General features: G+C 37.6%; 1 protein-coding gene across 8 annotated transcripts in view; it reads right to left on the reverse strand.

Moving 5' to 3' along the window:
* Positions 1–22,767, reverse strand: part of ZNF654 (zinc finger protein 654) — a 102,143-nt gene that overhangs the window by 57,343 nt on the left and 22,033 nt on the right. For 6 of the 8 annotated variants that reach the window (XM_032629793.1, XM_032629797.1, XM_032629800.1 and 3 more), the window contains exon 2: positions 22,605–22,751. Coding sequence is in view for 2 of the 8 variants with exons in the window: in XM_032629802.1 (XP_032485693.1) it covers positions 6,082–6,090; positions 22,615–22,751 (146 nt within the window). In the remaining 6 variants the exon portion in view is untranslated. Of the gene's footprint in view, positions 1–6,081; positions 6,091–22,604; positions 22,752–22,767 lie in introns of all 8 variants that reach the window. The other 2 variants (XM_032629802.1, XM_032629801.1) reach the window with 1 other exon arrangement.

Raw genomic sequence — 22,767 nt, forward strand, 5'->3', positions numbered from 1 at the left:
GGACTTTAACACCCCACTTTCACCAGTGGACAGATCATCCAAAATGAAAATAAATAAGGAAACACAAGCTTTAAATGAAACATTAAACAAGGTGGACTTAATTGATATTCATAGGATATTCCATCCAAAAACAACAGAATACACTTCTCAAGTGCTCATGGAACATTCTCCAGGATAGATCATATCTTGGGTCACAAATCAAGCCTTGGTAAATTTCAGAAAACTGAAATCGTATCAAGTATCTTTTCCGACCACAACGCTATGGGACTAGATATCAATTACACGAAAAAATCTGTAAAAAATATAAACACAGGGAGACTAAACAATACACTACTTAATAACCAAGAGATCACTGAAGAAATCTAAGAGGAAATAAAAAAATACCTAGAAACAAATGACAATGGAGACACAATGACCCAAAACCTATGGGATGCAGCAAAAGCAGTTCTAAGGGGGAAGTTTATAGCAATACAAGCCCACCCTAAGAAGCAGGAAACATCTCGAATAAACAACCTAACCTTGCACCTCAAGCAATTAGAGAAAGAACAAAAAACCCTCAAAGTTAGCAGAAGGAAAGAAATCATAAAGACCAGATCAGAAATAAATGAAAAAGAAATAAAGGAAACAATACCAAAGATCAATAAAACTAAAAGCTGGTTCTTTGAGAAGATAAACGAAATTGATAAACCATTAGTCAGACTCATCAAGAAAAAAAGGGAGAATACGCAAATCAATAGAATCAGAAATGAAAAAGGAGAAGTAACAACTGACACTGCAGAAATACAAAGGATCATGAAAGATTAGTACAGGCAACTATATGCCAATAAAATGGACAATGTGGAAGAAATGGACAATTTTTTAGAAATGCACAACCTTCCGAGACTGAACCAGGAAGAAAAAAGAAAATATAAACAGACCAATCACAGGCACTGAAATTGAGACTGTGATTAAAAATCTTCCAACAAACAAAAGCCCAGGACCAGATGGCTTCACAGGCAAATTCTATGTAACATTTAGAGAAGAGCTAACACCCTTCTCAAACTCTTCCAAAAAACTGCAGAGGAAGGAACACTCCCAAACTCATTCTATGAGGCCACCATCACCCTGATACCAAAACCAGACAAAGATACTACAAACAAAGAAAATTACAGACCAATATCACTGATGAATATAGATGCAAAAATCCTCAACAAAATACTAGCAAACAGAATCCAACAGCACATTAAAAAGATCATACACTGTGATCAAGTGGGGTTTATCCCAGGAATGCAAGGATTCTTCAATATACGCAAACCAATCAATGTGATACACCATATTAACAAACTGAAGGAGAAAAACCATATGATCATCTCAATAGATGCAGAAAAAGCTTTCGACAAAATTCAACACCCAGTTATGAAAAAAACCCTCCAGAAAGTAGGCATATAGGGAACTTTCCTCAATATAATAAAGGCCATATATGACAAACCCACAGCCAACATCATTCTCAATGGTGAAAAACTGAAACCATTTCCACTAAGATCAGGAACAAGACAAGGTTGCCCACTTTCACCACTAGTATTCAACATAGTTTTGGAAGTTTTAGCCACAGGAATCAGAGAAAAAAAGAAATAAAAGGAAACCAAATCAGAAAAGAAGTAAAGCTGTCGCTGTTTGCAGATGACATGATACTATACATACAGAATCCTAAAGAGGCTACCAGAAAACTACTAGAGCTAATCAATAAATTTGGTAAAGTAGCAAGATACAAAATTAATGCACAGAAAACTTGCATTCCTACACACTAATGATGAAAAATCTGAAAGAGAAATTAAGGGAACACTCTCATTTACCACTGCAACAAAAAGAATAAAATACCTAGGAATAAACCTACCTAAGGAGACAAAAGACATGTATGCAGAAAACTATAAGACAATGATGAAAGTAATTAAAGATGATACAAACAAATGGAGAGATATACCATGTTCTTGGATCGGAAGAATCAACATTGTGAAAATGACTCTACTACCCAAAGCAATCTACAGATTCAATGCAATCCCTATCAAACTACCACTGGCATTTTTCACAGAACTAGAACCAAAAATTCACGATTTATATGGAAACACAAAAGACCCCGAATAGCTAAAGCAATCTTGAGAAAGAAAAACGGAGCTGGAGGAATCAGGCTCCCAGACTTCAGACTATACTACAAAGCTACAGTAATCAAGACAGTATGGTACTGGCACAAAAACAGAAATGTAGATCAATGGAACAGGATAGAAAGCCCAGAGATAAACCCACACACATATGGCCACCTTATTTTTGATAAAGGAGGCAAGAATATACAATGGAGAAAAGACAGCCTCTTCAGTAAGTGGTGCTGGGAAAACTGGACAGCTACATGTAAAAGAATGAAACTAGAACACTCACTAATACCATACACAAAAATAAACTCAAAATGGATTAAAGACCTAAATGTAAGGCCAGACACTAGAAAACTCTTAGAGGAAAACATAGGCAGAACACTCTATGACATAAATCACAGCAAGATCCTTTTTGACCCACCTCCTAAGGAAATAGAAATAAAGCCAAAAATAAACAAATGGGACCTAATGAAACTTAAGAGCTTTTGCACAGCAAAGGAAACCATAAGCAAGACGAAAAGATAACCCTCTGAATGGGAGAAAATATTTGCCAATGAAGAAACTGACCAAGGATTAGTCTCCAAAATTTACAAGCAGCTCATGAAACTCAATATCAAAAAAACAAACATGGGGCTTCCCTGGTCGCACAGTGGTTGAGAGTCCCCCTGCCGATTCACGGGACACGGGTCCATACCCCGGTCCGGGAAGATCCCACATGCCGCGGAGCAGTTAGGCCCGTGAGCCATGGCTGCTGAGCCTGTGCGTCCAGAGCCTGTGCTCCGCAACAGGAGAGGCCACAACAGTGAGAGGCCCGCGTACCGCAAAAAAAAACAAAAGCAACCGAATTCAAAAATGGGCAGACCTAAATATACATTTCTCCAAAAAAGATATACAGACTGCCAACAAACACATGAAAGCATCCTCAACATCACTAATCATTAGAGAAATGCAAATCAAAATTACAATGAGGTATCACCTCACACCGGTCAAAATGGTCATCATCAAAAAATCTACAAACAATAAATGCCGGAGATGGTGTGGAGAAAAGGGAACCCTCTTGCTCTGTTGGTGGTAATGTAAATTGATACAGCCACTATGGAGAACAGTGTGGAGGTTCCTTAAAATACTAAAAATAGAACTACCATACGACCCAGGAATCCCACTACTGCACGTATACCCTGAGAAAACCATAATTCAAAAAGAGTCATGTACCACAATGTTCACTGCAGCTCTATTTACAATAGCCAGGACATGGAAGCAACCTATGTGCCCACTGCCAGATGAATGGATAAAGAAGATGTGGCAAATATACACAATGAAATATTACTCAGCCACAAAAGAAACGAAATTGAGTTATTTATAGTGAGGTGGATGGACCTAGAGTCTGTCATATGAGTGAAGTAAGTCAGAAAGAGAAAAACAATACTGTATGCTAACACATATATATGGAATCTAAAAAGAAAACTTGGTTTTGAAGAACCTAGGGGCAGGACAGGAATAAAGATGCACACAGAGAATGGACTTGAGGACAAGGGGACGGGGAAGCGTAAGCTGGGACGAAGTGACAGAGTGGCATGGACTTGAATATACTACCAAATGTAAAATAGATATAGCTAGTGGGAAGCAGCTGCACGGCACAGGGAGAGCAGCTCAGTGCTTTGTGACCACCTAGAGGGGTGGGATAGGGTGGGTGGGAGGGAGACACAAGAGGGATGAGATATGGGGACATATGTAAATCCATAGCTAATTCACTATGTTATACAGCAGAAACTAACACACCATTGTAAAGCAATTATACTCCAATAAAGATGTTAAAAATAAAAAAAAAGACACTTTAAAAAAAACTGCTTTTGCTGTATCCCATAAGCTTTGATATGTTGTATTTCCATTTTCATTTTTCTTAAGGTATTTTAAAATTTTTCTTTGACTTGTTCTTTGACCCACTGATTGTCAGTAAGAATGTTGTTTAATCTCCACATATTTGAGAATTTTCCAGTTTTCTTCTTGTAATTGATTTCTAGTTCCACACCATCGTGGTCAGAAAAGATGCTTGATATGATTTCAGTTTTCTAAATGTACTAAGATTTGTTTTATGGACTAACATATGATCTATCCTATTCATTTGAGAAGAGTGTGTATTCTGTTGCTTTTGGATGGAATATTCTGTAGGTCTGTTAAGTACAACTGGTTTAAAGTGTCGTTCAAAGCCAATGGTTCCTAACTGATTTTGTCTGGAAGATCGATCTGTTGATGAAAAGTGGGGTATTAAAGTCCCTTACTATTATTATATTGCTTGTCTATTTCTCCCTTTAGGTCTCTTAATATTTGCTTTATGTATTTAGGTGTGTCTGGGGGAATTTCTTTTAAGATTTCTGCATAAGGAGCAATGAGCAAAATTTTGTCAAATTTTCAGCAACTACAGATGTATTTCGTATATGTTTTGTTTTTGTTTTCTTTTCCTTCTTACTTCAGTCTACAGTGAAAGCTGACAGTATAATGCTGTAGTCTAGCTCTATGAACCAAAGCTAGCGGGGGAAGGAAGGAAAAGTTAAAATGTTCAGATCTGTAGTTTTTCAGGGATCTGACTGAGCATAAAATTAAGACATTCAAATATTAGAAAAATTCAAACATGTATTTACATCCTTCATAATGACTATATACATGTTCTTCTAAAGAATATCACCGATCTTCCTGATAGCAGCAGAAATAGTAACACCTTTCAGTCTACTGCTTTTTCACTCTAGTTTTAGTGTATCCACACTGATCAAGGCAATTATCAAGCTGTCCTTCCTTTAGTTAGATCAGAAAAAAATAAATACCAGTTTTAAAACTACACACATACATCCTTCTAGATTTTGATACATAGTATGGGTGAGAAGTATGTCATTATCCGATCACTTTTCACTTCTGCCAATACAAATATACCACTTAACAATCCCTGTATCTCTTTGCCATTAAAATGACTATAGTCTCAACTACTTCACTCCAAAATTAACAAAAGGAGTAATAAAAACCAAAATTACAAGGAAAAAAGATGCCAGTCCACAACTAGCACCAAATGAAATGTTGAGCACCTAAACATGGCCAATATAAATAAATGCACATAGGTTTGTCTAATTTGACTTTAAATACAACAAATCCTGAAAACAAAATATTCTAATGAAATAGTAACGAGAAACAAAACAATGTTGAGAGAAGTTAGTGAGGGAATTTAATTAAGACACCAAATGGACTCAAAAAGGAAGACATCTCTTCCTTAGAAAGAAAACAAAGCAATAGGCTAGACAGTCTTGATTTCTCTATAAAATAAACAAGGTTCGCCTGTCACAAATGATTAGTAAAGATGATGGATACAAAATTGGAGACGGTTTTGAATAAATGTTGGTCAAAATAATTGAAGAGTCTAAACTTATACCTAAAGGAACTAGAGACAGAAGAACAAACAAAACCAAAAGTTAGCAGAAGGAAAGAAATAATAAAGATCAGAGCAGAAATAAATGAAATAGAAACAAAGAAAACAATAGCAAAGATCAATACAACTAAAAGCTGGTTCTCTGAGAAGATAAACAATATTGATAAACCATTTGCCAGACTCATCAAGAAAAAGAGGGAGAGGACTCAACTCAATAGAATTAGAAATGAAAAAGGAGAAGTTACAACAGACACCACAGAAATACAAAGCATCCTAAGAGACTACTACAAGCAACTCTATGCCAATAAAATGGACAACTTGGAAGAAATGGACAAGTTCTTAGAAAGTTATAACCTTCCAAGACTGAACCAGGAATAGAAAATATGAGCAGACCAATCACAAGTAGTGAAATTGAAACTGTGATTAAAAATCTTCCAACAAACAAAAGTCCAGGACCAGATGGCTTCACAGGTGAATTCTATCAAACATTTAGAGAAGAGCTAACACCCTTCTCAAACTCTTCCAAAAAACTGCAGAGGAAGGAACACTCCCAAACTCGTTCTATGAAGCCACCATCACCCTGATACCAAAACCAGACAAAGATACTACAAACAAAGAAAATTACAGACCAATATCACTGATGAATATAGATGCAAAAATCCTCAACAAAATACTAGCAAACAGAATCCAACAACACATTAAAAGGTTCATACACCACGATCAATTGGGATTTATCCCAGGGACGCAAGGATTCTTCAATATACGCAAATCAATGTGATACACCATATTAACAAACTGAAGAAGAAAAACCATATGATCATCTCAATAGATGCAGAAAAAGCTTTTGACAAAATTCAACACCCATTTATGATAAAAACTCTCCAGAAAGTGGGCATAGAGGGAACCTACCTCAATATAATAAAGGCCATATACAACAAACCCACAGCCAACATCATTCTCAATGGTGAAAAACTGAAAGCATTTCCTCTAAGATCAGGAACAAGACAAGGATGTCCAATCTCACCACTATTATTCAACATAGTTTTGGAAGTCCTACCCATGGCAATCAGAGAAGAAAAAGAAATAAGAGGAATACAAATTAGAAAAGAAGTAGTCAAACTGTCACTGTTTGAAGATGACATGATACCATACATAGAGAATCTTAAAGATGCCACCAGAAAACTACTAGAGCTGATCAATGAATTTGGTAAAGTTTCAGGATACAAAATTAATGCACAGAAATCTCTTGCTTTCCTATACACTAATGATGAAAAATCTGAAAGTGAAATTAAGGAAACACTCCCATTTACCACTGCAACAAAAATAATAAAATACCTAGGAGTAAACCTACTTAGGGAGACAAAAGACCTGTATGCAGAAAACTATATATAAAACACTGATGAAAGAAATTAAAGATGATACAAACAGATGGACAGATATACCATGTTCTTGGATTGGAAGAATCAATATTGTGAAAATGACTATACTACCCAAAGCAATCTACAGATTCAATGAAATCCCTATCAAATTGCTAATGGCGAATGGGTTGGAAGATGGCGGAAGAGTAAGACGTGGAGATCGCCTTCCTCCTCACGGATACACCAGAAATACATCTACACGTGGAACAACTCCTACAGAACACCTACTGAAGGCTGGCAGAAGACCTCAGAGCTCCCAAAAGGCAAGAAACTCCCCACGTACCTGGGTAGGGCAAAAGAAAAAAAGAAAAAACAGAGACAAAAGAATAAGGACGGCACCTGCACCAGTGGGAGGGAGCTGTGAAGGAGGAAAAGTTTCCACACACTAGGAAGCCCCTCCGCGGGCGGAGACTGCGGGAGGCGGAGGGGGGAGCTTCGGGACCGCGGAGTAGTGCACAGCGACGGGTGCGGAGGGCAAAGCGGGGAGATTCCTGCACAGACGATCGGTGCTGACCGGCATTCACCAACCCGAGAGGCTTGTCTGCTCACCCGCCGGGGCGGGCGGGGCTGCGAGCTGAGGCTCGGGTTTCGGTTTTGGACGGAGCGCAGGGAGAGGACTGGGGTTGGCGGCTTGAACATAGCCTGAAGGGGTTGGTGCGCCACGACTAGCCGGGAGGGAGTTCGGGGAAAAGCCTGCACCTGCCGAAGAGGCAAGAGACTTTTTCTTCCCTCTTTGTTTCCTGGTGCGCGAGGAGAGGGGTTTAAGAGCGCTGCTTAAAGGAACCCCAGAGACGGGCGCGAGCCGCGGCTAAAAGCGCGAACCCCCGAGACGGGCGCGAGCCGCGGCTGAGGGCGCGAGCCCCCTAGACGGGCGCGAGCCGCGGCTGGAAGCGCGGACCCCAGAGACGGGCGGGAGACGCTAGGGCTGCTGCTGCCGCCACCAGGGGGGCTGTGTGCGAGCACAGGTCACTCTCCGCGCCCCTCTTCCGCGGAGCCTGTGTAGGCCGCCACTGCCACGTTCCCGGGATCCAGGGACAACTTCCCCGGGAGTACGCACGGCGGGTCTCAGGCTGGTGCAACGTCACGCCGGCCTCTGCCGCAGCATCATGCCGCCTCTGCCGCCGCAGGCCCGCCCCGCACGCAGTGCCCCTCCTTCCCCCATCCCCCATCCCCCAGCCTGAGTGAGCCGGAGCCCCCGAATCAGCGGCTCCTTTAACCCCGTCCTGTCTGAGCAAAAAACAGACGCCCTCCAGCGACCTGCGTGCAGGGGCAGGGCCGGGTACAAAGCTGAGCTCCTGTGAGCTGTGAGAGCAGGGAGGAGAGGGGGAGGTCTCTCCCGGCAGCCGCGGAGGCGGCGGATTGAAGCTCCACAATCAACTTGATGTGCCCTGCATCTGTGGAATACCTGAATAGACAGGGAGTGATCCCAAATTGAAGAGGTGGAATTTAGGAGCGAGATCTGTGATTTTTTTCCCTTTTCCTCTTTTTGTGAATGTGTGCGTGTATGCTTCTGTGTGAGATCTTGTCTGTATACTCTTGCTTCCACCATTTATCCTAGGGCTCTATCCGTCCATGGATTTAAAAAAAATTTTTTTTTCTTAATAATTAATTTTAATTGTAATAACTTTATTGTACTTTACCTTCGTTCTTTCTTTCCTTCCTTCCTTCCCTCCTTTAGACAGCAAATCACCCCAGGTTGAGGAGGTGGTTTCTGGGAGCAGGATTTATGATTTTTCCCCCTTTGCCTCTTTTTGTGAACGTGTATGTGTATGCTTCTGTGTAAGATTTTCTCTGTATAGCTTTGCTTCCAACATTTATCCTAGGGTTCTATCCGTCCCTTTTTTTTTTCTAAATATTTTTTAGTTCAATAACTATATTATACTTTATTTTATTTTTACTGTATCTTCTTTCTTTCTGTCTTTTTTCCTTCTTTCCCTCCTTCCTTCCTTCCTCCCTCCCTCCCTCCCTCCTTTCTTTCCTTCTTTGCTTCTTTCTTCCTTCCTTCCTTTCCTCCTTTCCTTCTTTCTTTCCTCATACTTCTACTAATTCTCTCTACATTTTCTCCTTCTTTCCCTCCTTCCTTCCTTCCTTCCTCCCTCCCTCCCTTTCTTTCCTTCTTTGCTTCTTTCTTCCTTCCTTCCTTTCCTCCTTTCCTTCTTTCTTTCCTCATACTTCTACTAATTCTCTCTACATTTTCTCCTTCTTTCCCTCCTTCCTTCCTTCCTTCCTCCCTCCCGCCTTTCTTTCCTTCTTTGCTTTTCTTCCTTCCTTCCTTTCCTCCTTTCCTTCTTTCTTTCCTCATACTTCTACTAATTCTCTCTACTTTTTCTCCCTTTTATTCTGAGCCGTGTGGAATGAAAGGCTCTTGGTGCTCCAGCCCAGGAGTCAGGGCTCTGCCTCTGAGGTAGGAGAGCCAACTTCAGGACAATGGTCAACAAGAGACCTCCCAGCTCCACATAATATTAAACGGCGGAAATCTTCCAGAGACCTCCATCTTAACACCAGCACCCAGCTTCACTCAACGACCAGCAAGCCACAGTGCTGGACAACCTATGCCAAACAACTAGCAAAACAGGAACACAACCCCACCCATTAGCAGAGAGGCTGCCTAAAATCATAATAAGGCCACAGACACCCCAAAACACACCACCAGACGTGAACCTGCCCACTAGAGAGACAAGATCCAGCCTCATCCAGCACAACACAGGCACTAGTCCCCTCCACCAGGAAGCCTACACAACCCACTGAAACAACCTTAGCCACTGGAGACAGACATCAAAAACAACGGGAACTACGAACGTGCAGCCTGCAAAAAGGAGACCCCAAACACAGTAAGATAAGCAAAATGAGAAGACAGAAAAACACACAGCAGATGAAGGAGCAAGGTAAAACCCACCAGACCTAACAAATGAAGAGGAAATAGGCAATCTACCTGAAAAAGAATTCAGAATAATGATAGTAAGGATGATCCGAAATCTTGGAAGTAGAATGGACAAAATGCAAGAAACAGTTAACAAGGACCTACAAGAACTAAAGATGAAACAAGCAACGATGAACAACGCAATAAATGAAATTAAAACCACTCTAGATAGGATCAATAGCAGAATAACTGAGGCAGAAGAACGGATAAGTGACCTGGAAGATAAAGTAGTGGAAATAACTACTGCAGAGCAGAATAAAGAAAAAAGAATGAAAAGAACTGAGGACAGTCTCAGAGACCTCTGGGACAGCATGAAACGCACCAACATTCGAATTATAGGGGTTCCAGAAGAAGAAGAAAAAAAGAAAGGGACTGAGAAAATATTTGAAGAGATTATAGTTGAAAACTTCCCTAATATGGGAAAGGAAATAGTTAATCAAGTCCAGGAAGCACAGAGAGTCCCATACAGGATAAATACAAGGAGAAATACGCCAAGACACATATTAATCAAACTATCAAAAATTAAATACAAAGAAAGCATATTAAAAGCAGCATGGGAAAAACAACAAATAACACACAAGGGAATACCCATAAGGTTAACAGCTGATCTCTCAGGAGAAACCCTACAAGCCAGAAGGGAGTAGCAGGACATACTGAAAGTGATGAAGGAGAAAAACCTGCAACCAAGACTACTCTACCCAGCAAGGATCTCATTCAGATTTGATGGAGAAATTAAAACCTTTACAGACAAGCAAAAGCTGAGAGAGTTCAGCACCACCAAACCAGCTTTACAACAAATGCTAAAGGAACTTCTCTAGACAAGAAACGCAAGAGAAGGAAACAACCTATAATAACGAACCCAAAACAATATAGAAAATGGGAATAGGAACATACATATCGATAATTACCTTAAATGTAAATGGACTAAATGCTCCCACCAAAAGACACAGATTGGCTGAATGGATACAAAAACAAGACCCTTATATATGCTGTCTACAAGAGACCCACTTCAGACCTAGAGACACATACAGACTGAAAGGGGATGGAAAAAGATATTCCATGCAAATGGAAACCAAAAGAAAGCTGGAGTAGCAATTCTCATATCAGACAAAATAGACTTTAAAATAAGGACTATTAAAAGGGATAAAGAAGGACACTACATAATGATCAAGGGATCAATCCCAGAACAAGATATAACAATTGTAAATATTTATGCACCCAACATAGGAGCACCTCAATACATAAGGCAAATACTAACAGCCATAAAAGGGGAGATCGACAGTAACACATTCATAGTAGGGGACTTTAACACCCCACTTTCACCCATGGACAGATCATCCAAAATGAAAATAAATAAGGAAACACAAGCTTTAAATGATACATTAAACAAGATGGACTTAATTGATATTTATAGGACACTCCATCCAAAAACAACAGAATACACATTTTTCTCAAGTGCTCATGGAACATTCTCCAGGATAGATCATATCTTGGGTCACAAATTCAAGCCTTGGTAAATTTAAGAAAACTGAAATTGTATCAAGTATCTTTTCTGACCACAACGCCATGAGACTAGATATCAATTACAGGAAAAGATCTGTAAAAAATACAAACACATGGAAGCTAAACAATACACTACTTAATAATGAAGTGATCACTGAAGAAATCAAAGAGGAAATAAAAAAATACCTAGAAACAAATGACAATGGAGACACAACGACCCAAAACCTATGGGATGCAGCAAAAGCAGTTCCAAGGGGGAAGTTTATAGCAATACAAGCCCACCTTAAGAAGCAGGAAACATCTCGAATAAACAACCTAACCTTGCACTTCAAGCAATTAGAGAAAGAAGAACAAAAAAACCCCAAAGTTAGCAGAAGGAAAGAAATCATAAAAATCAGATCAGAAATAAATGAAAAAGAAATGAAGGAAACAATAGCAAAGATCAATAAAACTAAAAGCTGGTTCTTTGAGAAGATAAACAAAATAGATAAACCACTAGCCAGACTCATCAAGAAAAAAAAGGAGAAGACTCAAATCAATAGAATTAGAAATGAAAAAGGAGAAGTAACAACTGACACTGTAGAAATAAAAAAAACATGAGAGATTACTACAAGCAACTCTATGCCAATAAAATGGACAATCTGGAAGAAATGGACAAATTCTTAGAAATGCACAACCTGCCAAGACTGAATCAGGAAGAAATAGAAAATATGAACAGACCAATCACAAGCACTGAAATTGAAACTGTGATTAAAAATCTTCCAACAAACAAAAGCCCAGGACCAGATGGCTTCACAGGTGAATTCTATCAAACGTTTAGAGAAGAGCTAACACCTATCCTTCTCGAACTCTTCCAAAATATAGCAGAGGGAGGAACACTCCCAAATTCCTTCTACGAGGCCACCATCACCTTGATACCAAAACCAGACAAGGATGTCACAAAGAAAGAAAACTACAGGCCAATATCACTGATGAACATAGATGCAAAAATCCTCAACAAAATACTAGCAAACAGAATCCAACAGCACATTAAAAGGATCATACACCATGATCAAGTGGGGTTTATTCCAGGAATGCAAGGATTCTTCAATATACGCAAATCTATCAATGTGATAAACCATATTAACAAATTGAAGGAGAAAAACCATATGATCATCTCAATAGATGCAGAAAAAGCTTTCGACAAAATTCAACAACCATTTATGATAAAAACCCTCCAGAAAGTAGGCATAGAGGGAACTTTCCTCAACATAATAAAGGCCATATATGACAAGCCCACAGCAAACATCATCCTCAATGGTGAAAAACTGAAAGCATTTCCACTAAGATCAGGAACAAGACAAGGTTGCCCACTCTCACCCCTCTTATTCAACATAGTTTTGGAAGTTTTAGCCACAGCAATCAGAAAAGAAAAGGAAATAAAAGGAATCCAAATCGGAAAAGAAGAAGTAAAGCTGTCACTGTTTGCAGATGACATGATACTATACATAGAGAATCCTAAAGATGCTACCAGAAAACTACTAGAGCTAATCAATGAATTTGGTAAAGTAGCAGGATACAAAATTAATGCACAGAAATCTCTGGCATTCCTATATATTAATGATGAAAAATCTGAAAGTGAAATCAAGAAAACACTCCCATTTACCACTGCAACAAAAAGAATAAAATACCTAGGAATAAACCTACCTAAGGAGACGAAAGACCTGTATGCAGAAAATTATAAGACACTGATGAAAGAAATTAAAGATGATACAAATAGATGGAGAGATATACCATGTTCTTGGATGGGAAGAATCCACATTGTGAAAATGACTCTACTACCCAAAGCAATCTACAGATTCAATGCAATCCCTATCAAACTACCACTGGCATTTTTCACAGAACTAGAACAAAAAATTTCACAATTTGTATGGAAACACAAAAGACCCCGAATAGCCAAAGCAATCTTGAGAACGAAAAAAGGAGCTGGAGGAATCAGGCTCCCTGACTTCAGACTATACTACAAAGCAACAGTAATCAAGACAGTATGGTACTGGCACAAAAACAGAAAGATAGATCAGTGGAACAGGATAGAAAGCCCAGAGATAAACCCACGCACATATGGACACCTTATCTTTGATAAAGGAGGCAGGAATGTACAGTGGAGAAAGGACAGCCTCTTCAATAAATGGTGCTGGGAAAACTGGACAGGTACATGTAAAAGTATGAGATTACATCACTCCCTAACACCATACATAAAAATAAGCTCAAAATGGATTAAAGACCTAAATGTAAGGCCAGAAACTATCAAACTCTTAGAGGAAAACATAGGAAGAACACTCTATGACATAAATCACAGCAAGATCCTTTCTGACCCACCTCCTAGAGTAATGGAAATAAAAACAAAAATAAACAAATGGGACCTAATGAAACTTCAAAGCTTTTGCACAGCAAAGGAAACCATAATCAAGACCAAAAGACAACCCACAGAATGGGAGAAAACATTTGCAAATGAAGCAACTGACAAAGGATTAATCTCCAAAATTTACAAGCAGCTCATGCAGCTCAATAACAAAGAAACAAACAACCCCATCCAAAAATGGGCAGAAGACCTAAACAGACATTTCTCCAAAGAAGATATACAGAATGCCTACAAACACATGAAAGAATGCTCAACATCATTAATCATTAGAGAAATGCAAATCAAAACTACAATGAGATATCATCTCACACAAGTCAGAATGGCCATCATCAAAAAATCTAGAAACAATAAATGCTGGAGAGGGTGTGGAGAAAAGGGGACACTCTTGCACTGCTGGTGGGAATGTGAATTGGTTCAGCCACTCTGGAGAACAGTATGGAGGTTCCTTAAAAAACTACAAATAGAATTACCATATGACCCAGCAATCCCACTACTGGGCATATACCCTGAGAAAACCAAAATTCAAAAAGAGTCATGTACCAAAATGTTCATTGCAGCTCTATTTACAATAGCCCGGAGATGGAAACAACCTAAGCGCCCATCATCGGATGAATGGATAAAGAAGATGTGGCACATATACACAATGGAATATTACTCAGCCTTAAAAAGAAATGAAATTGAGCTATTTGTAATGAGATGGATAGACCTAGAGTCTGTCATACAGAGTGAAGTAAGTCAGAAAGAAAAAGACAAATACCGTATGCTAACACATATATATGGAATTTAAGGGAAAAAAATGTCATGAAGAACCTAGGGGTGAGACAGGAATAAAGACGCAGACCTACTGGAGAACGGACTTGAGGATATGGGGAGGGGGAAGGGTGAGTTTTGACAGGGCGAGAGAGAGTCATGGACATATACACACTAACAAACGTAGTAAGGTAGATAGCTAGGGGGAAGCAGCCGCAAGGCACAGGGATATTAGCTCGGGGCTTTGTGACAGCCTGGAGGGGTGGGATGGGGAGAGTGGGAGGGAGGGAGACGCAAGAGGGAAGACATATGGGAACATATGTATATGTATAGCTGATTCACTTTGTTATAAAGCAGAAACTAATACACCATTGTAAAGCAATTATACCCCAATAAAGATGTTAAAAAAAAATTGCTAATGGCATTTTTTATAGAACTAGAACAAAAAAATCTTAAAATTTTTGTGGAGATACAAAAAACCCCGAACAGCCAAAGCAGTCTTGAGGGAAAAAAACAGAGCTGGAGGAATCAGACTCCCTGACTTCAGACTATACTACAAAGCTACAGTAATCAAGACAATATGGTACTGGCACAAAAACAGAGATATAGCGCAATGCGACAGGATAGAAAGCCCAGAGATAAACCCACATACCTATGGTCTACTAATCTATGACAAAGGAGGCAAGGATATACAATGGAGAAAAGACAGTCTCTTCAATAAGTGGTGCTGGGAAAAGTGGACAGCTACATGTAAAAGAATGAAATCAGAACACTCCCCAACACCATACACAAAAATAAACTCAAAATGGATTAGAGACCTAAATGTAAGATTGGGCACTATAAAACTCTTAGAGGAAAACATAGGAAGAACACTCTTTGACATAAATCACAGCAAGATCTTTTTTGATCCACCTCCTAGAGTAATGGAAATAAAAACAAAAATAAACAAATGGGACCTAATGAAACTTAAAAGCTTTTGAAAAGCAAAGGAAACTATAAGCAAGATGAAATACGTCCCTCAGAATGGGAGAAAATATTTGCAAATGAATCAACGGACAGAGGATTAATCTCCAAAATATATAAACAGCTCATGCAGCTCAATATTAAAAAAACAAACAACCCAATCCATAAATGGGCAGAAGACCTAAATAGATATTTCTCCAAAGAAGACATACAGATGGCCAAGAAGCACATGAAAAGCTGCTCAACATCACTAATTACTAGAGAAATGCAACTCAAAACTACAATGAGGTGTCACCTCACACCAGTTAGAATGGGCATCATCAGAAAATCTACGAACAACAAATGCTGGAGAGGGTGTGGACAAAAGGGAACCCTCTTGCAGTGTTGGTGGGAATGTAAACTGATATAGCCACTATGGAGAACAGTATGGAGGTTCCTTAAAAAACTAAAAATTGAATTACCGTATGAGCCAGCAATCCCACTACTGGGCATATACTCAGAGAAAACTATAACTCAAAAGGATACATGCACCCCGATGTTCACTGCAGCACTATTTACAACAGCCAGGTCATGGAAGCAACCTAAATGCCCACTGACAGACAAATAGATAAAGAAGATGTGGTACATATATACAATGGAATATTACTCAGCCATAAAAAGGAACGAAATTGGGTCATTTGTAGAGACACGGATGAATCTAGAAACTGTCATACAGAGTGAAGTAAGTTAGAACGAGAAAAACAAATATATATTAACGCATATATGTGGAACCTAGAAAAATGGTACAGGTGAACCGGTGTGCAGGGCAGAAATTAAGATACAGTTATAGAGAACAAACGTATGGACACCAAGCAGGGAAAGCGGCAGGGCTGGTGGTGGTGGTGGTGTGATGAATTGGGAGATTGGGATTGGCATGTATACACTGATGTGTATAAAATGGATGACTAATAAGAACCTGCTGTATAAAAAAATAAATAAAATAAAATTCAAAAAAAATAATTGAAGAGTCAGGAAGTAATAAGAGTTGTTACATCTTGTAGAGAAAGGATATACGTACTGATTGGGGCCTACAAGACTAACACCTTTTGTGGGGCCTGGCACCACTGAAAAAAAATGGTACTTTAGAATTAGTCTTTCTTCCTCTGATTTCTAGGCTGTCTCCTAAATTAGTTGAAGCCTGGACTTAAGTTATAAATGTAATCAAATAAAACATGGTTTAATATAGTAGAGACTGAAATTAGGCACAAATTCTATGAAATATGGTAAAATTCAGCAACAAAATCAGAAAGAGTCACTGATCTCTCATGTAATATGTGTGGCCCATGATTGTCTAGTCACTCTAAACAAGAGGCTGAGTATACCCACTTAGCTCCATGAAAAAGAAGGCCCTTTGGTCTTCTCTCCCTATGCAACTTGACATATATACTTTTAGTGTTTGCCACTGCATATACTAAATGCTACTAGCTGAACTAGTTTCCTCCTCCAGTGGACTATGTGGGTCCTTGTGGACCTAATGGCTGCCAGGCAAATTACTACTTCCATTACTGAACCCTGCCTGGACTGCTGAAATCTATGAACATTTACTTTCCGCCTGGCTAAGAGGCTAGAAAGGCAGCATTAAAACTTGCTTTTATGTAAAACTTACGAAGTCTATATTCTCTGCCTGAAGGTCTGCTTAGTTTCAGGGTGTTTGGCTTCGCTCTACCTGGAAAACTTAGAAATCAGTATTTAACCGATCTAAAACAAGAAAACAACAGGAAAAATAAACACTCAGAACTAAATAACTTGAATTTGCAAAAGCCCCCTAACTTCTCAGGCCTCAGTTTTCTTATCTATAAAAAAGGAATTAATTTGAGGTCCTTTTTAGTGCCAACACATACATACATACACAGCAAAATCTTCATTTCTTTAGAAAATACAGCTTACAAGGAGAGTCAACCCAGGTAAAATTATAATTAATCAATTTAAGACAATTCTCTACATAACTATTCATTTCCATAAACTTTAAAAAAACACTCAGGTATGAATAAAAACAGAATCCAGTTTCCTTCTCTGTAAAGAACATCTTGGAAAAAGTGTAGTTTTTAGAATCTCCCAGTCTACAGAAGGCAGATCTTCACATACGTATTAATTTACAAGGTGGGTATAGGATTTTATGAAGGTAGATATACAGACCAGACAAAACTACCAGAGAATATATTATTTTTATGTTTAACATATTTTATATGCATATATTATACATATATATATAAGCATGAGACAGAATGTTATAAACATTACTTCTTTAGCTCACCTATATATTTTTTAAGTGAATAAAACTTTAAAAATACACTATATATATCATAAACAATTCTACAAATAGATATGAGTTATAATGAAATCCATTAATAACCTGATATCCTGTCCAGGCACCTTGAACATTCTGTTTGCCATTCCTGGGAGTCTCTTTTGCTCCTTCATCTAATTTACTCCCATCATCCCTTCCAGAGCTCAGCTCAAGTTTTAGTTCACCGAGCAAATTTTCCCTGACAGGGAAAGGTCCCTTGTTAAACTCTCTCACTGTACCCTATAATTCTTTCATACTTAACAATACGTACTAGTGGAGCCTCTTGTGTAATATCTTTTAGCTCTGTAAGGTCTTTAAAACAAGGACTCACCAATCTTATTTTCTATTTTACCTCTAGAACCAAGCACAGAGATTTACAGAATGAATGAATGAATGATTATGGAATAATTGTTAGAAGCATTTTCTAGCTTAAATATTTCAATAAACTAGAACACTGTTCCAGACTCACTAACGCTTTCAATGGCACCACCATATGGCCATTTCCCCATTTTTCTTCTGGTATTAAAAGTACAATTATCTTTTCCACTAAAGTAAATTCAAATAATGCAGAAAGTTTTCTTTATAAGAAACATTACCATTTAACAAACCACTAAGATAATTTACTTTCTTTTGCCCAGCGCTGTCCATCTTAGATAAGATTTACCTTTGCTTAATACATTATTCTTTTCATGAGCAGTAGTTAAAAAAAAAAAAAAGCTAGCAAGCAGTGAAACATAAGTCAACAAATGACTTAATTTACTTTTTCACATTACAACACAAAAGTTAACAAGATTATACAGATGAAAAGGGGGAAATATCCAAATGGGCACTGAATCAAGAACAATGCTTCTTGCTTACAAATAATGTATTTCTTTCAATACTTATTTATTTTCCTCAGAAATCAGCAGAGAATAATTGAAGCTGCTTCAGTAGCTTTCAAAATATCATATAAAAATATTCTTTGTAGTGACATCCATTACTTTTGTCTACTTAGCCAGCTCTCCTTCACACTACCACATTCACTTCTTGAGGAAACTGCTTATCCCTCCAACATTTCTATGGTCCTCACAGGGCTGCCAAAGTAGCATCCTCCTTTCCCCTAGCCATGAGGTGGGCTTGCTATCAGATAGCCAAAAATCTTACCATACTCTTCTCAACAGAGTGATTAGTTTAAGCAATGGGCACATAACCTCAGACAGGCCTGAGCTCCCAAAATATTTTGGGGAATAGAGTGGGAGCAGAGGGTTTCTTCTCCCTTGGTTAATAAAGTAAACTTAATCCAAGAATTGTCAACAGCCCTGAGAGAATGAAGCCAAAAAAGGAATGATGGAAAGGAAGAGAACAATTCTAGATATTTTATTCTCTAGATTCGGAAAATCCTGAAACTAGCTCTAGTCCTTGCTTTTCCATGATTTAGTTATCTAATAAATCCCTCCAAGCCCTTCTTTTTTTGTTTAAACTAGGCTGGGTAGGATTTGTCAATTATAATCAAGTCCTAATACTTCCCATATTCATTTAGGCATTGCAAAAATAAATCTATTTTTTAAAAATAATACATATATTTTTAAAACTTCTGTGCTCTTACAAGTCTAAATAACGTTACATTCTAAACTCTTCCCCTCCCACAATTTTTTTCAGCTTTACTAGGGTATAATTAACAAATAGAAACTGTATATATTTAAGGTATACAAATTGATACATAGTGAAATGATCACCACAATTAAGCTGGTTAACATATCCATCACTTCACATAGCTTCTATAACTTTAAATATATATAAACTTTTAAAGAAGCACAATGTACATGCACTCTTTAAAATTTTTATGCATGTATGTAAATCAAAAAAACATAAAAGTTCACATATATTAAATTTACACATCTTCAATATTTAAAAATGCTAAGTGTATAGAAAGGTTTCAACACTCTCTCACTGCCAATTACCCAGAATTAACAACTTTCAGTATTTTTAATAGCTGGTGATAATAAGCTCTGCTAGTATTTCTTGATTTACCAATTTTAAATATTATCTCTTAACTTCCCGCTGTGATAGAAGAGAATTAAACTCCTCACACAAGTACATCCTCCCAACAGTCATTCACTATTATTTCCTCTATTATTTATCTTTGTAACTTTAGTTACACCTTTATTTACGGTTTCATGTACTGACACTCCATTTTGTAAAATAAGAATTTTAAGGAAGGATATTAGTGCCCTTGTCCTTCACTTTCAACTTGCAATTTCCATCAAATAGTCTTATATTGAAAGGTTAATAATTCTCCTCTGTTCTGTAATTATAATTATTTTTGTGCTTTAAAAGTTTGAAGTCAATAAGCATCATTTACATGAAGAAAACTATATATAAGTAACATTCAGTGCATATCTAAGTAGTTTGTTATGACTCTGTGTCATTTCCTGTTCAGATTATTTTTTCTAATTGCTTTTTTATTTCCTTTGCCTTGTCTACTTTTATCACTACCTTAAATGGTTTCCAAATTCTCAAGGTTAGTTTCAAGTCTCCATTTTTACTGGATATTCCCCTCTTGGAGGTGACATATCTGTAAGACCTATTTGGCAGCGACCCTGGAACTTCTCTTTCTGTCTATCTTAAGTAAAAGCTTACTGTTTTCTAGATCCATTGTCATCTGGTCCTTTTTATATTATACCCCATTTTTCTGGAGTACATTCTCTAATAACTTCCCAAGAAAGAGAATGTGACAAATCAATCTCCTAGGTCCTTACATGCCTGGAAATATTGTTTCTACTCTCATACTTCACTGACAGTTTGAATGAGTATAAAATTCTACACTGAAAATAATTTCTCTTCAAAACTTCAGAGACATTGATTCATTATATTCTACCACCCACTGTTGGGTGGTAGAATATATCAACAAACATCAATCTGATGTTTGTTCCTTTGTAGGTGACCTAGTTTTTTCTCTCTAGACGGTGTTCAAAATCTGCTTTTTTCATTCTTGTTATTTTCAAATTGCAAAAATGATGTATTTAGCTGAGTAATTTTTTGTATTCATTGTGCTGAGCACTTCTTGGGCTCTTTCAGTCTGGAAGTTTATGACTTTTATTTCTGGGAAATTCTTTTATTATATATTTATTTGATAATTTCCTCCAACATATATTCTCTAAATTCTTTTTTTGGAACTTCAGCTAGTTAAATAATGAACCTCCTACATGAAGTCACTGTAAACAGTGTTCTTCTGAGCATTCCTTCACTTTGGTTTTGTTTTACATTCTGGATTATTTTTTCAACTTTACGTTGCAACTTTCCTACAGAATTTTAAATTTTAACCATCACGTATTTTTAATTTCCACAAACTCATTTTTGGTATCTCTTTATTCCTTTCACACAGCATGATATGTTGATGTTTTAATGTCCTACAAATCTTCTCAACTCTCTCTGAAAATGCTAATTATAGATTTTACATTTCTCTTTTAAATTTTTTGTTTTCAACATTAACTGTATTTCTTCCAGAATTTTTTTTTAGTTTGTTTTCATTGTATTTTTTTCATGTTGAAGGCATTCCCCAAATGTCTGATGATTCTTGAATATCCATTAATATCTAAGAATAAAGCCACAAGCAGTTTAATTGGGAGCCCTGTGAGCATGTCTAGAGTTTGGTGACTGGTAAGTTTTTCTTTAGGGTAATTAAGTGATTAGGTAGCTGTCTCAAGAAGAACCCTTAATTGCCAGAATACAAAGGTCACTGCTCCAAAGTCATTTAATTTCATTAGAGAAAAAAAGAAAGTATCAATGCTGTTTCCCCACCCTACCCAGGCCCTAGGGTCTAGTGAATGGCCCTGAATGGAAAAACTGCAATTAACTCCTTTATCTGTATTCTCCCAAAGTATCTCATTCCCTACTCTCTATTTCATACCTATAATGTTCAAATTCTACACCTCCCTAGGATTCCAAGGGGAAGGAGGCAGGACAGATGGTCTTCCTCCTATCTTATAAGGCAGAGGATAATTTTGTTTTATGTGCTACCCACAGTTTCAAAAAATGTTTTACAAATAATAAAGTATACATATACATAAAAATAAATATATAAAACAAGAGTTTTACAAAATAATACTTATCCCATGAGACACACTCTGATATTTTCTATTGTATTTTGTAATGTTGATAAATGAATTCAAACCCACTAATGTGAGTGTAATGTGAGGAACAACAAAAAACAAGAAAATTAAGTTGTGACTTGCTCTGACATGTTTCAAAGACACTCCTCTATCTGTTTTCTTTCCCAAAGAAAATTGTTGAAATCTTTTCATTCACTGATGACTCTTCTCTATTTTCTTTTCACTGTATTTCCCTCTTTTACTTCTTTACTATCTTAGTAGGATCTAGGAGGGCAAAAACGATAAATATAAGTGCTCAGTTTGTGATCTTTAACTCAAAGTCCTTTACAAGTATTTTTTAAAAACCAAAGTTTCCTAACCTCTTTCTGGCCCGATTTAAGATCCTCTGCTAACTATGATGGCCTCAACTGCTGCTGGGATTTACCATTAAAGTTTGCCAAGGGAATCTGGGGAATTAAAAAGGAAAGGAAAGTGCTAGTAGTAAACCTAAGAATCTATATAACAATTCCACTTAACTCTAAAGCTAAAAGTAAATTGTGGTTAAATGTTTCAAAATTAAACCTAAACACTTAAATGAAGAAATAGAAATCTTTTTGAGGGAAGACTTTAGGAAAGGTTTCTTCTGCAGAGAAAATAATCAAAAACAGTTCTCAAATATACCAAGAAAATACTTTCGTAAGAAGTAAAGAGTACTTACAAAGCAAGGCCTACTCAAAACATATTGTACGTGCTCACATTCATCTGGGAATGATGCACTGGCTGATGTAAAACAGCAAAGTGCAGTCTGAAGAACCTGAAGCTGTGGCAAAGGGACCTGCCATCTTCCAGCATAATCTTCAACCACCTGATAGGGAAGCAAT

The sequence above is a fragment of the Phocoena sinus genome, chromosome 4 (assembly GCF_008692025.1).
Source record: "Phocoena sinus isolate mPhoSin1 chromosome 4, mPhoSin1.pri, whole genome shotgun sequence".
Taxonomy (NCBI): Eukaryota; Metazoa; Chordata; class Mammalia; order Artiodactyla; family Phocoenidae; genus Phocoena; species Phocoena sinus.